This window comes from Orbicella faveolata, unplaced genomic scaffold (genome assembly GCF_042242905.1).
Source record: "Orbicella faveolata isolate gen_17 unplaced genomic scaffold, um_ofav_v1 contig_2, whole genome shotgun sequence".
Classification (NCBI taxonomy): Eukaryota; Metazoa; Cnidaria; class Anthozoa; order Scleractinia; family Merulinidae; genus Orbicella; species Orbicella faveolata.
Genome location: NW_028301547.1, coordinates 11,756,439 through 11,770,000, shown reverse-complemented (window position 1 = coordinate 11,770,000; position 13,562 = coordinate 11,756,439). Strand labels below are relative to the sequence as shown.

At 39.0% G+C, this 13,562-nt stretch overlaps 3 protein-coding genes across 5 annotated transcripts in view; 1 reads left to right on the top strand and 2 right to left on the bottom strand.

Moving 5' to 3' along the window:
• Positions 1-3,857, bottom strand: part of LOC110046022 (sushi, von Willebrand factor type A, EGF and pentraxin domain-containing protein 1-like) — a 64,546-nt gene extending 60,689 nt beyond the window's left edge. Inside the window, exon 1 of the mRNA XM_020751683.2 lies at positions 297-3,857. Within this exon, the coding sequence (XP_020607342.2) occupies positions 297-1,005 (709 nt within the window). The 5' untranslated portion in view covers positions 1,006-3,857. The remainder of the gene's footprint in view (positions 1-296) is intronic.
• A 3,771-nt stretch (positions 3,858-7,628) lies between these two features.
• LOC149111970 (uncharacterized) lies at positions 7,629-9,662 on the top strand. Its single transcript, XM_089289602.1, has 2 exons — positions 7,629-7,917; positions 8,356-9,662. The coding sequence occupies exons 1-2, from the start codon at positions 7,807-7,809 to the stop codon at positions 8,572-8,574; spliced, it is 330 nt and encodes a 109-aa protein (XP_089145728.1). The 5' UTR covers positions 7,629-7,806; the 3' UTR covers positions 8,575-9,662.
• A 1,864-nt stretch (positions 9,663-11,526) lies between these two features.
• The window catches only part of LOC110046018 (BAI1-associated protein 3-like), a 31,786-nt gene continuing 29,750 nt past the window's right edge, over positions 11,527-13,562 (bottom strand). For all 3 annotated transcript variants that reach the window (XM_020751679.2, XM_020751680.2, XM_089289601.1), the window contains exon 37: positions 11,527-13,501. In XM_020751679.2, coding sequence (XP_020607338.2) covers positions 13,413-13,501 — 89 coding nt within the window. In that variant the 3' untranslated portion in view covers positions 11,527-13,412. The remainder of the gene's footprint in view (positions 13,502-13,562) is intronic.

The following is a 13,562-nucleotide window of genomic DNA, read 5'->3' as shown; positions in this document are numbered from 1 at the left end:
GTTAAAGAGTGTTAGCCGAGGACAAGAAAGAGTTTGATAAATCAAAGAAGAGCAATAGAACGTGTGACTGAAGAAGCCTGATGAGCGAAACATATCTTACGATCAGATTGCCGTATTTTTAATGTTTTCACCGACGTTTTACGGTGTGTCGATGGAGTAAATAGGACGTAATGTTTTAGTAGTATTCTTATTTGAGAAACGGAGTTTTCGTAACTAGAATCCTTCCTATATAATCTACTTGTTATTAATTCAGTTATTTAAACACGATGTTTAGCGATTCATACTTAGTGACTTACCTCCTCGCAGATAATTCGCTAACTCTCTAAACTGAGTAAAGGAGCTGTAATGAAACGCGTGGCTGTTGTCTGTGGCAAGCTGCCGCATTACGTTCATGTTGACACCATTCGTCACTCCAATTGAGAAGATCTCAATGTTGCCATCTTTCAGCTTTTTCGCAACCGGATAAGGATCTCCACCTCGGTTCCACATTCCGTCCGTGAGAACAAAAACGGCTGTTTTGGCCAACTGGTTTGGCCTTTTCTGGGCACTCAACGTGCCGAAGATAATATCATAAGCGTACTGGAATGCATCGTGCATATTGGTAAGTCCCGAGCGAAACTTCAAAGCCTGAAAGCTCTTCTTAAAGTTACACTTGTGATTGTTCGCTTTCAAATTGCTGACGTAGTTGATATCAAGCGTAGCGTCAGTGCCAAATAAAGCTACGGAGACTCGAGTTGACGGTAAACTGATCCGAATATGGCTTAATAAAGAATTAACGAAAACCTTTTCATCGTCAAAGCCAATTTTTGACGACTTGCTCGCGTAGTCATAGTACCATAAGCTTCCAGAAGTATCCAACAGGAAAATAAGATCTGATATTGAATCGTTGTGGGATCTCTGGAAATTCTCCAGCTCTAGTTTACCCTGAATGTCCGCCGGGATAACTTCTGGAAATAAGAAAGCCAAGAGGAATAACACAACGGAAAAAACTCTTACGGAGCGCATGTTGAGACGCGTTTACCCATAAGAGTCGTTGATCCTGATTATCAAAAATAATTATGGCGTTTTGTGCTTGAGCTGCCAGATGGAGATTTCTCACGCTCATAACAGGTGGGTAAACAGTTGAAATGCTTATAGCTGTTCTTAGCAAACTGAGCTCAGCAGTAATAATGTTTAAATCGTAAATATGGTCGAGAAGTAATATCAGCTGTATTATTAACATCACGCTGATAGCGATTTGAGTGTTTTTTAACAGGAGAATACCTTGTAAAACATGAGCTAAAGATCTGAGATGTTTTTCAGCCATTATTGAACTGTAACTAAATTAAAAGTGAATGTATGAGAATTTTTTTCTCTGTTTGTTTATTTATTTATTTAAGTTACCCCCAATCGCCAACTCATTCAGAGCTCTGTAAATACTATCTGTTTGTCTTCGGAGGGCAATTTTCGTTGGCAAAAGGAAGGAAAAAAAATGTCAAAAAATTACAAATTAAAAACATCCTAAATCAGGTATTGAAGCTACCAAACAGTTATTTCTTTTTCCAGAAGGCAAAAATTAAATTTGATATTGATTTTTTACCTTCTTCAAAAAAAAAAGAAATTGTATTTACCCTTATGGCGGCGTGATCGTTAGATAGTTTGCCGCGGATTTCAATGTTTACAAGAAAGATTGTATTTTTAGATCATAAGGGTGACGCTACTGGCAGGATATTGTTGATGTAAGAACTCATAGAAAACCGCGCAAATGAATTAGGAGAAAAGTATCATCAAGGACACACAAATGTTTTCACCGTATGTGTTTTTTAACGCCTGATAAAACACAAGGCGCGATGGGTGTTCCAATAGAGAAAATTAGCTTGAGCGTGAGCACGGAGAGAACGAAGTAACAAAAACAGCAAACGATGAGTTCACATTGTTCTTCAGTTAGTGTGCCCTTCCATCTTACAATATTTTTTTCTCTACAGCAAAGCTCGTGAACAAACCCCTTAGCGGCATTAGTTATAAAGAGCAAGGAGTATCGGCGTGCAGCCCGAGCTGAACGCGGCCTGGGGAGGAATATCTAGTGTCCAATTGTACGTTTCCTTCTTTTGTGTCCTACTGACGTCACTCAACCAATGAAATCGAGGGTGATTACAGATTATATAATAACCCAAATTATTCTCGCATTTTGATTGGTTCTCGCCTATGATCTATTAAAACGTGTCGGTACAAAACGTGGACCTCTCAATCTGGACCCCCTGCTGTTCCTGGTCCTAAATATAATGACTGCGGCTGCACTATGAAAGTTAGCCGGGTTATTTCTAATTAATCAATTACGATTAACCGGGTTACCGTAAAGTCGTGGCCGCTATTTTTTGGCAGTTCATTGAACTTAAACCGGGTTACCAGGAGTTACGGTTACCATGGAAATTAATTGAAAAACAATAGAATTTTAAACCGACTTAGGTTAATTTTAAACTACCTTTCTGCGTGGTGTAACCCAGGTTAGTGGTCTCTTATCAGTGCCGTGCATTGGCTTTTTCGTGAAATGTGTCAGTCATCACGGTCTGTATGTGAGATGTTGTTCACTGTGGCACAAACAAGTGCACAATCTTGTACCGAACATGGCGAGTGGTAACAACAGTTTGAAACAGTTGTATTACTAGAGCGGATTTCTAGTTTTTTCCTAAGTGTCGGCTATACCATATCAGTCAAGTTTGCAAGGAACCTTCACACTTAAACCATGGCCTGAACAGGAAGTGCATTTTCCAAACAGAACAGCTGTGGACCGAGAGCGTTTCACAGTTTCTAGATGCCATAATTCACGCTTCTCTATCGATAAAGATGCTCCGAAGCGAGTGTTTCTTTTTGTCATAAATGAAAGAATATGCAAAGTTCTCGATGTTCATTCGGAGGTGCTCTCTACAAAAGCCCGGGTATAAATGTCATGCATGGTAGGATTCCAGTCAAATTCGAGGACCATTCATTCGACGCCATTCATTCTGACGTCCACACAAAATCAACACCTTGTTCGAAAGAACTGCCTTGGAAATTCGTGTATAGTGCGCATGAGAAGGAAGAGAGACTGGCTTAGCCGTGAATGTAAAGAAATTGAAGGACACGAAAAGAAAGAAAAATAATCAAGAAAATGAAAGACTGTAGTTCTCAAAGTCTGTCGTTTTGTTGGTTTATCCACGTCACGACTTGAATTGAGTTCATCCACTTCATAACCTATTTCAATGCGGCCACTCATAAAATATAACCCCGTTGTTTCGTCATAACCAACCTTTCACCGAGTTAAGTTATTTAGGAATTTTAACCAGGTTTCTAAAAAATAAACTCAGTTAACTACGGCTGCAGCCATAATAGGGAGTTTACGAAACCACGGCGGCAACGGCAACGGCAACGGGAACGTCACTGAACAAAAGAATTAATGAGCAGAACAATGGCTGTGCACGTGCTTTATAATTCTTGGTACATTTCTTTGCCGTTCTCTGCAAGACAACAACGTGAAATGACCAAATTTTGGGTTGTCTAGAGAACGTGAACCACGACGGCTAATTTTTTAAATTTTTATTTCAAATTTATCGCTGTGTTCCGGATTTAGTCTTGCGGTAGTTTTGACAGTGATAAACAAAGCGAATGACTTTAGAGTATCACGAGATTGGTAGGTAAAATATAAATTCATTTTTTAATCGACGTTGTCCTCAACGTCGCCGTCGTGTTTTCGTAAACTCCCTAATATCATTCACAACGCCGCGTGAATTCATTATGTTTCATATTTTGCCCACTGATTGAATAGAGCCCGTATTTTTGGGAAGAAAAATATAGGGGGTTCAGAAGGGGGTGCAGAAGGGAATCCAGAAGGGGGTCCAGAAGGGGGTTCAGATGGGGTCCAGTAGGGGGTCCAGATTGAGGGGTGCACGTTTTGTACCGACCCGTAAGAAACCACTACTTTGTCTCGAATTTAACAAACCCAATAAACAAAATGTTTTTGAAATTAATCTATTTAAGAAATTCACCTTTTCTCAGTTTCAAAATAATTGTTGACACAGATTGATGTCAGGAATGAAACATCAAACTATCACTTTTTAAAATCAGTTGAAATAAACACATAACCTTGCTTTCCGAAGCAAATATTCCAGTCCGTTTAAGTATAGCTCACTATAGCTCACGGCCAACTATATCGCAGCTATAAGGTGTCTCCGGCACTATATCAAATTGATTTGAGAATCACCAACCACAGAGGACGAAAATTTCCACCGTCACTAGCGCTCCTCTCATTCAAAACTCGAATCGAATGGCCTCCAGTGTTGACCGTAACCGCAAGTTTTCCGAGCGTATTTCTCAACTCCAGCAATATTCAAGGCAACGTCAAAGCTTTTCGGCTCACAGGGGTGCTCTAATGACGAAAACCGACTCGACATTTTCATCATTTTTTTAAAGATTTGTAGATTTCGCAGTTCAATTCGCTTTCGCTGTAAGTTTTCGTTCCACGAGGAAGCGACGCTCGAGTCAAGTTTGATAGTGGCGTGATTTTCCTGGACCGATCACAATTCTTAGCTACGCATAGCAACCAATGAGATTGCTTCATTTTGTATAGACAATAGATTACGTCAAGTTGGTATTTTCGTGTTTGCCAAGCAAAGGCCGGCTTTCGAGTTACGGTGAAAGATTTTGATGTAAAAAAGCTTTTTCTGGAGTAGTTTGTTTCTTTATTATATAAAACAAATAGATTCCATGTTGCCGTGCGTAGAACTCTTCGAAAGATTAAGGTGGCTAAAAACAGTTTCCAGCAGTTAGATTTTGATGGGTCATTATAACCACTCTTTATCACTTGATGCTCCAATCATGATATCAAAAAGTGCCCAATCATTGGTGAACACGTTGTTAACATTTTCGTGACACAATAGGCTACCATAGCAACAGTATGACCTGCTTAAAACATCCTTAATTACAGCTTTAGGAGCTTATAATTCAATAACGGCACGGTGAAATTTTTTATATTATCAAATTTTAATCAGCATGATAAGGCGCAACTTTTGGCAAAGTCTTTTAAAAAAACTGTACAGAGGGTTCAGAGCAACCTTAAAGTTTTCAAAATTGGAAAATGCGAAAAATGGAACACGAAAGAACAATGGAGAAGCTCGGCGTGGGAAGGCGAGAGAATGCCTGTTGCCAAACTTAATTAACAAAAGACCAACTACAGGGGCCTGTAACAGGACCGCCGATTTTAGGGGGCTCGTCGTTTTCAGAGTGAAAGACATGACCCTTGCGACTCCTACGGTTCGGGACATTTGTTCGTCAACTGAAGCCAACTGGAAGCGAAAAACCTAGCCAGGAAAAAGCTAGCCTCTTCTCTGCCTATTTTTCGCACTATGCCCTAACTACCTGAAATGCCTGGAAGAGACTAGGAATAAACCTCTTCTCCGTGGTATACAATATAGGTACACGGCGTCACCCTCACTCAAGCTGAATATCTACAGCATAGGAAAGACGACACGATCAAGCCTATCTTTTTCAAGCGACATTGTCCCAGAGATCGTCTTCGTGCTTGGTTGAAATTTCTAATAGGCAACCACGACGTCGACATCGTGGCTACTGGCTGGGTACTAGCCTCAGAAGACCCCTTGTTTGTAAGAGCAAACCACCGAAAAAAAAAGCAAAACTATCTTTCGTGGGCTTAATTCAATGCGAAACAGACATTTTCTGTCTTTCTATCGTGTTTTAGTATAAATTTACTAGGGTTCTATCACGAATCCGTTCTCTGATTGGTTACGCTACTCAGTTTCTATTCTATTGTAGATAGTGGGAAGCGTAGCAGTGTGCGCTTGTTAATAAACTGGCGGCCGCTTCATTGCGTTTTTAAAGTGTCTGTGAAGAGGATTTAGATAAAGTTTTGAACGGCTAATAGCGTTATATTACAAAAATTACATTATTCGCCTGAGATTTCTATGCGTGATAGTTGACTCGGGCTGGGCCTTCGTCAACTATCGCGCGATAGAAATCTCAAGCTCATAATCTAATTGTTTAATAGAAACCCGAGTGAAAGTTTGGGAGAACTCTAAGTACAATATCATCTCAGTGACTTGAACGTGTTGAATCGCCGGGGCACAGCCTATGTTCTTTGCTAATCTAGAGCAGTTTTAACTAACATTTTGAGGGAAAATATTCCATTACTACATAGCAACAATTCAATTTCTGACTGTGATCTGAAAAACCGATAAGCTGTAAAGCGAAATAGAAGGCCTAAACTTCCTTCAACATTCAGTGACGTATTCACAACTGAGATTTTTTGACGCACATGATTTATTTCGCCGCTAGTAAACAGCATTACCTTCAAACACTTGAATAAAGTTACCGCCAAATCAAGAAAATCCGTGTTGCCTGGAGACCTGGGAAAACATTTAACTGTCGACAGCTGCATTTCGAGTTCGCGGAAATAAATTGCATTCATACTGACAACAAGCAATTTTTAAATTGCTATTTGACAGGCACAAGAGAATTAAAATTCTCTTGTGCCTGTCAAATAGCCTTTTAGTGCTTTTTGCATTAAGTCATATTCAGTTTATTGTAAACAGCTCAGTAGTGCAGTTCTGTGGGCTGAATTTAAACGGAAACGATTAAGTCAATAGAGGCCAATCTAAATCATTCTATTTAAAAACAGTTCTGTTTTATTTTAGCTTTCGAAATTATTAAACAAAGGACAATACAAAGGACGATTCAAACGTACTTTACTTACAAAGTGACGCTTTGAGGTGATGCAAGGCCATCATGCAAATACCCTGAATCTGACTTGGGTCTGTGCGAGTCGGGTTCCGCCGTGGTTTCGATGATCGCCACTACTTTGAAATTGTAGCGTTTAGTTCAAAGAAAGAAACTTTCCCTCAGTGTACAAAGCTCCTTCACTCTGCCAAAACAGAATTAGAAATATTTTACTCGTTCGAAACCTCATCACCAAACGCAAGAACAGTTTCGTATTTCTCATTCCAATTTTTGAAAAGATTCTCAATTCAAAAAGCAGCCTGCTGTTCAAGAGCACCGTTCACCTATTAGAAGTGCGACCCAAGAAAATAAATAATCACTTTGTCGCTTAAAAATGAGTCCTGTGAAGTTTAAAAGCAGAAAGACCGTATTTCTTGTTCAGCAAGACGTTTGTTTCTGCCAAGTATGTAAGAAGATATCTTTGCCTATTAGCAGATAAAGTTCCCCAAAATTGTGTAATTTTGCGCCCTTGTACGGTTGTCAACCAACAAACATTGCTTTTCCTGTCATCTCACAAATCCGGGCCGTTGCAAGCACTTGCCGTCGTTAGAACCGCAAATAACCGTCTTTCCGATTTAATATGACTTTCTACACAGCAGAGGGCCGTAACGTCTCGGAGCTGCAATAATATAAACATTAAAAGTACAACGCAGAATTTTCTAGTCAGGCTAAAACGGTGAGGTCTAACGTTATCGATTGAAAATCGATTTACCGCGGAATTAGAACTCACTTCTTAATGGAACAAAGACGACATATTAATGAAGTGAAACAAAAAAAGAATTCAGGCAAACAAAACATCTGTTCGTATTAAATGACAATGCAGCCACTCAATTTACATGTTAAAAATCCAAAGGACGAAAGACATTGGTTCGCTCTCCATCATCCACAGCAGTCGCCAACACTAGAAACTTCAATCGCTGGAAGTAACCAAAAGTAGATCACATTCTCACAGCTGTTCCACCGAGCTGCATTTCAGAGTCTGTCAGCGAATTTGAAGAACTTCGCTTTATGAGAACTTACTAACTTAAGTAAGCTCTGTAACACTCGATCACAAGTCTAAACATGTCACAAAAACAGCGTCCAAAACGAAGATTATCAAACACACCGAAGTTTGTGGAGGAGACCAGCTATTTCAAAATGCTACGGGAAACGAAAGACAAGGCTGCTAAGCAGGTTAGAATCAATATTTTTCCAAAAGTATACTTTGAACGCGCGTCAGTTGAATTAGCGAAAACGAGGCAATGTTTGCTTGCTATAAATTTCCGATGGTAGAAGTTTAAAAGCAACATTTTTCAAATGCGAGACATTATATCCTGCTTTTGATAATAAACAACCAAATATTCGCAAATGCTTTGAGCGTTTATCGAGTATCATCTGTAACATTTGACTTCCCTCATCAGCGACTGGTTACAGGATCGGCGGCAGAGCGACAACTGAAGTGTTAATACAGTGTTCTGATATTTTTAAATACGTTCATTTACTGACTCAATAAATACTTGAGAATTCGAGCACTGATAAACTGGGTAACTTTTAAAGCTGATGCTCTACGATTATTCCTGCTCGAGGAATGAATCAGTATTTAACAAATGGAAGTTTTGTTTTAATTAACAGAAAGCGGATCAGCTTAAAGAGGCAGAGCAACTTGTAGGCAAGGAATCGCCAACCTCGCAACGCCGGGGAAAAATGCTTCAGAGAACAGCTGAAAATATCGAGAAAGAAGCGCTAGAGGAGTTTCAATCCACATTTAATGCACATTTAACACACCAAGCGGAAGTTACTTGTTATGGATATGCAGCGAGCTCAGATATACGGTTTACTCTGAAATCGTGAAACACGCTTAAAACGTTTTGATACCTGCGAGCAACTTAACCGAGGCTTCGGGCAATGGATGCTTTTGTCAACTGTCAACCAAAACCATGTTTGATAACAACAGCCCTTGTCATGCTTCAAATAACAACGAAGTGAGAACAAAGTTAACTCCACCGATACTGGCAGATGACAATTCGTTCTACTGATGATGTATTATTTAATACAGATTTTATCCAGGTTTGTGTAGCTAAATAAACAACTGAACTTATTTAGAGCTTGGAAACAGGTTATTGAACGACTAAATAGAGTTTTACAATTGTCAGCGAAACAGCAGAAGAAACATTATATTCTGAACGATCGATCGTTTTATGGCGCATTTTTGAAAGCAGTAACGCACGTAGATTTACAAAGTACATAGGATAGAGATGGCAACTAGTTTCTGGGGCATATGAAGCGTAATCATTTTTTGTCTAAAACGCACAGAATCAATTGAAGAAATAGTCTTTTATATTATCTACTTCAGTCAAGGTAGTTACAAAGAATTAAGAAATACATCAGTTGTGGGGAAAACAACATCATAGCAATTAATTATTAAATACGACTGATGACAGCTCTTGATTTCACGAAAACAGGAAGTTGAATTGAACAATACTCAAGATTTAGTTTGCATAATCAAGGCTGTACTCAGAAAGGGTTTTGAATTGAATCGGCTCAAGCCAGTACCTTCAAGCGGGCAATTCGTTTAAAGAAAAGGGAAACAAAACCGTCAAAACAGACAACAAAGAAATCGCCTGTTGTAAATATAACATTTTCTTCTCTTTACTACTTCAACGTAAACCAACTTCAAATGATATTTGATCCAGTTTGCCAAACACGGGTAAAAACAAGTGTGTTTTTTCAAACCTGACAATACAGGGTCTTCGCCCACACTAAAGTGAATTACCATTCCAACTTTCCGTCTGCCGACTATTAGCGATATTTTTCGCACGCAGTTGAACAGAACCTGTAAATATACACTTAATAGATAAGTCTGTATGTACAGTAACAATTTGATGTTAGAGGTTTTCACTTTAGTAGTTAAAAGTATAAATTGGTGATAAAATACCAAACTTGTGTATTTTTTGAGTTTCTCTTTTTTTTTTTTTTTTACCTCTCTTGGTATCACTATACCAAGGAAAAAATCATACATTTGATTTCTGCCGACCTTGTTCGCGCCATGGTCACGTGGCCTGTATTGAGTAAACAATTTGAAAAACATTGCGACGAACGGCCAATGGAAAGAGAACAACGTTAGAATTCAGAGAAAATCTTCGCATCTGAACGGTTGGGGACAAAAAAAGATTGCCTCCAAACAATATAATTTTCTCTGAAAATTCATAACGTTAGGCAAGAATATAAATTCTCAATTACGTGGCTTGCAACACGATAAAAATGTTGTCTTTCAGAAGTCAGACCTTCACTGAATTGTGATTCTCTCGGTTTAAAATCTCTTTTATATGCACATTCCAAGCCTTGGAGTAAAAAAGAAAGCTTAGAATATTAACTTGTCGGCTTATATTAAATTTGCTATAAGTACATATATCATAGTCAACACAACACAAATGAACTGTCGAGGGAAGCAAGCAATGGCGTTTTCAAACGCACATGGGAACAAGATTAAAAGATCAAGGTCATTTTCGATTGGTCAATTCGTCCTTGAGATTACGATCGACTTCGTAGAGGAAGAAGAAGAAAAAAAACAGTCCCTGGAGAGAGAGAACTGAAAACTTTCGCGTTAAGTAACAGCTCGCCAAACCTGATTTAAAGATTACCGCGGCGTCTGCTTCGGAAATTGTTCTCCCCGCTAACAAGTGCAGAAGATCCGGGATCTGTCTTTTCCACCGCTATGTCCGACTCTATCTAAAGAGTCATCTACTTATTAACTCGTTACAAATGTCGCCTTTTTTCCTGTTAAATGTAATAAATTTCTAGTATAAAAAGACAATTTTAAATTTTACAAACTGAAATGAAACGCGCATTGAATGTATACATCGCCAGACACAAATACGACAGAAGGTTGGGAAAATAGGCCATGTTCATAAAATCGTGATCTTTCTGAAACCAGCTTGCAATGGAGTCTAGTGCGGGGTAATTTTCCAAAAGGACGTGGAAGAAATGCACCTGTCGTTAACGACAAGAAAGAACCCGTGTTCAATGTGTAGGCTGAAAAACTGGCATTTTAACCCTCCTGAAATAACACCTTGCAAAGCCTGTAAATTGAAACAGGGTCTTATTTGGAAAATACGTTTGCACCGTATTGAGCATAAAGAACCTGGAATAAATCAGGAGATTTAGGGCAGGGTGTGAACTGTATTCCCTTAAAATGTTGTCTTAATTCAGTTTTCAGACATAATAAGTTTTTTATAAATAAAGACGGAGCACATCCATTTGGACAAGCAGTAAGCACCTTTTCCATTTAGAGACAACAGATATGGAAGAACATTTCTAGGCTGATCTTGCAAATCTAGCTACCTCTAAGAGGGTGTTTAATGTATTCCCCCACAACAGCTTCCGGTTCAAGCCAGTTCCAGGCTATTTCCAGGTATCGAAAATTAATCTGAACCCGAACAGCATGGTTGACACGTGTGAGGGGGATTTACACGCAGAAATCTCAAACCTTGTTCAACAGGCCACTTTCGATATATTAAAATTCAACTTGATAGTTAGGACTAGAAGACACAAACAAAAGAAATGAACAAACATGGTCATTCAATCTCCTTTGTGTCCTTTAAACCTCAGTGTCAAGCTGAATTTTAATATATCGTTAACGGTCTATTCTGAGCCAAGTGTATCAGGGTTTCAAATTTATTTTTTGAGCGCGCTATCTTTTTTCGTGTGTACGCACTGAGTACGAAACGACCCTGGACAAATTGGGCTTCTATTATCACAATGGCAAAATTATTTTAGCAAAGAAACAAATACAAAATAACAAAATTAATGATACAAAATAACACCATTTTATTTAATACGAGACGGAGTATTTCTTTAATTCATGACAATTTTAAGGATCAGAAGTATAATTTGAGGGAATACACACTTTTTGAAAGTAAGGGAGGAAACTGGAAAACCTGTTGTGCGGCTCAAACCACAGCGAGCGATCAGACTAATTAACACACTTAAGATAGCAAAAGTTCTTTCCACTCAGAGAGCATGTTAGTGTTCAAATCAAATAACTCTCTACCTAAATATTAACTACAGATACAACAGAACCTCCACTAACAGCGACCTCTCTACAACGGCCACTTTTTTTCGTCCCCGCGGACGGTCCATACATTCGCTCTTATTCGTACCTCTCTAACACGACCACCTCTCCACAACGGCAACGGTCACTAAAGCGCGCCCCAAACTACCAAAATGGGAACTTTAAGATACGCTACGGCGAGGTGCTACCACGGCTACTTTGGCCGTGAGGGACTAGGCTGACAACGGTGTTTAACCCGCCAAACTCAAATGATTAAGATTTTACTGTACGGCAACGGTATGTGAAGTCTCTACGTGTCTTAACAAAAATGACTACTTTCAAGGAAAACAGAGATTATTCTACTTTCAGAAGGAATGGGCTTGATTAATGACAATGATTTCCTTCTCCTGTATCCGTCTTACATCTCCCAGATCTCAGATTTGTCTTTTAGAACGTCATAGAACGGCTTGTAATTCCAATCACAAAACCAAATATAAACTCTGATATAAAAAAAGCTCGATTTCAACACGGATAGGTTGTTCGTGCAACGATTATGTGATAAACCCGAAAATACAAAACTTTTAATTATAATAAAATACATTTTGAACAGTAATAAAAAATTACAGCTCAGATTAGTACATACGAAGCTTTCTTATCTGCGGCTGTTCGGCCCGATACTAATATGACTGAATTGATCATCACGCGGCAGGTGTTAAAATCGTTCAAATTTTCTGTACAAATGACAAACAAACAATGATCTAGGAACTGATTTTTGTGATTGACAACTTTATTTTCAAACTAGGCTGTTCAAACAGTGAAAAAAGCGTTAAATTGAGAAGTAAACAGCAGGCTTACACTCACGTAGTGAAGAGTGCGTGAAACCAGGCACTTCCCCGTAGTAGAAAGCATGGCTACGGCGGGAACGCCGTACCGGTACGCGCGTCATGACGTCACCGGAAGCGATCTTCACTATCTGCCGTCGTACTACGGCCTAGCCGTACCGTATCTTAAAGTCCTTAATAACCTCTCCACAACGGCCAGTTAATCAACGACTAACGATGGTGTTCACTAAACTTGATCCATACCGCGCGTCGTTAGTCTCAGTTTCTGTTTGGTTTCTGTTTTATTCGTATATTTTGATTGTGTTAGGTATTTCTCTGCTACAATCAGCAGTTTTTTACTATAAAAATGTAGTACCCCCGAAAAAACAGGTGTCATATTACACCCCTACCTCTCCATAACGGCCACTTGTCCCCAAGGTGGCCGTTTTAGAGAGGTTTGACTGTAGCAGTTTCCCTTGTTTAAAAACGAAAATAGTACGCCTTCTTTTTATTTATCGTGTACACGTAGATAAGTTGATGTAACGAAAAGTTTCTATTGAAAGAGTATCCATTTCGTAAAGCGATAAAAATGCAACCTTCTAACTGCTGCGATTATGATCTATAACATGAAGAAATTTAGCCAGGCGTCTTACCAGGCCTGCTTATCTTTCAAGACCTTACTATATTTACAGTAGAAAAAGATAAGACATATTTCAATTTTTCTTTATAATTATTATTATTTATTTTGATCTACCCAGGCTTAATGGCTTTTTGATTACGTACTTGAACGAAAGCAGTGTCACTCGACGGCTCGTACCTCAGACATGCGCACTGATGGTTTTCTCGTACAAGTCTTTCTGTGCTTTGGCGAACTGCTGTGCTTTTTCATCGTCACGTGACTCAAGAACTAAAGGAAACAAAGCACATTTGATAGAAACGAAAACTTAATTTACTGAAAGAAGTTTGTA

Excerpts from the sequence above, each read along its gene's own strand:
- LOC149111970 (XM_089289602.1), top strand. The coding sequence starts at position 7,807 with ATGTCACAAAAACAGCGTCCAAAACGAAGATTATCAAACACACCGAAG. Across the intron at positions 7,918-8,355 it reads AAGACAAGGCTGCTAAGCAG|AAAGCGGATCAGCTTAAAGA; the intron begins GTTAGAATCAAT and ends TTTAATTAACAG.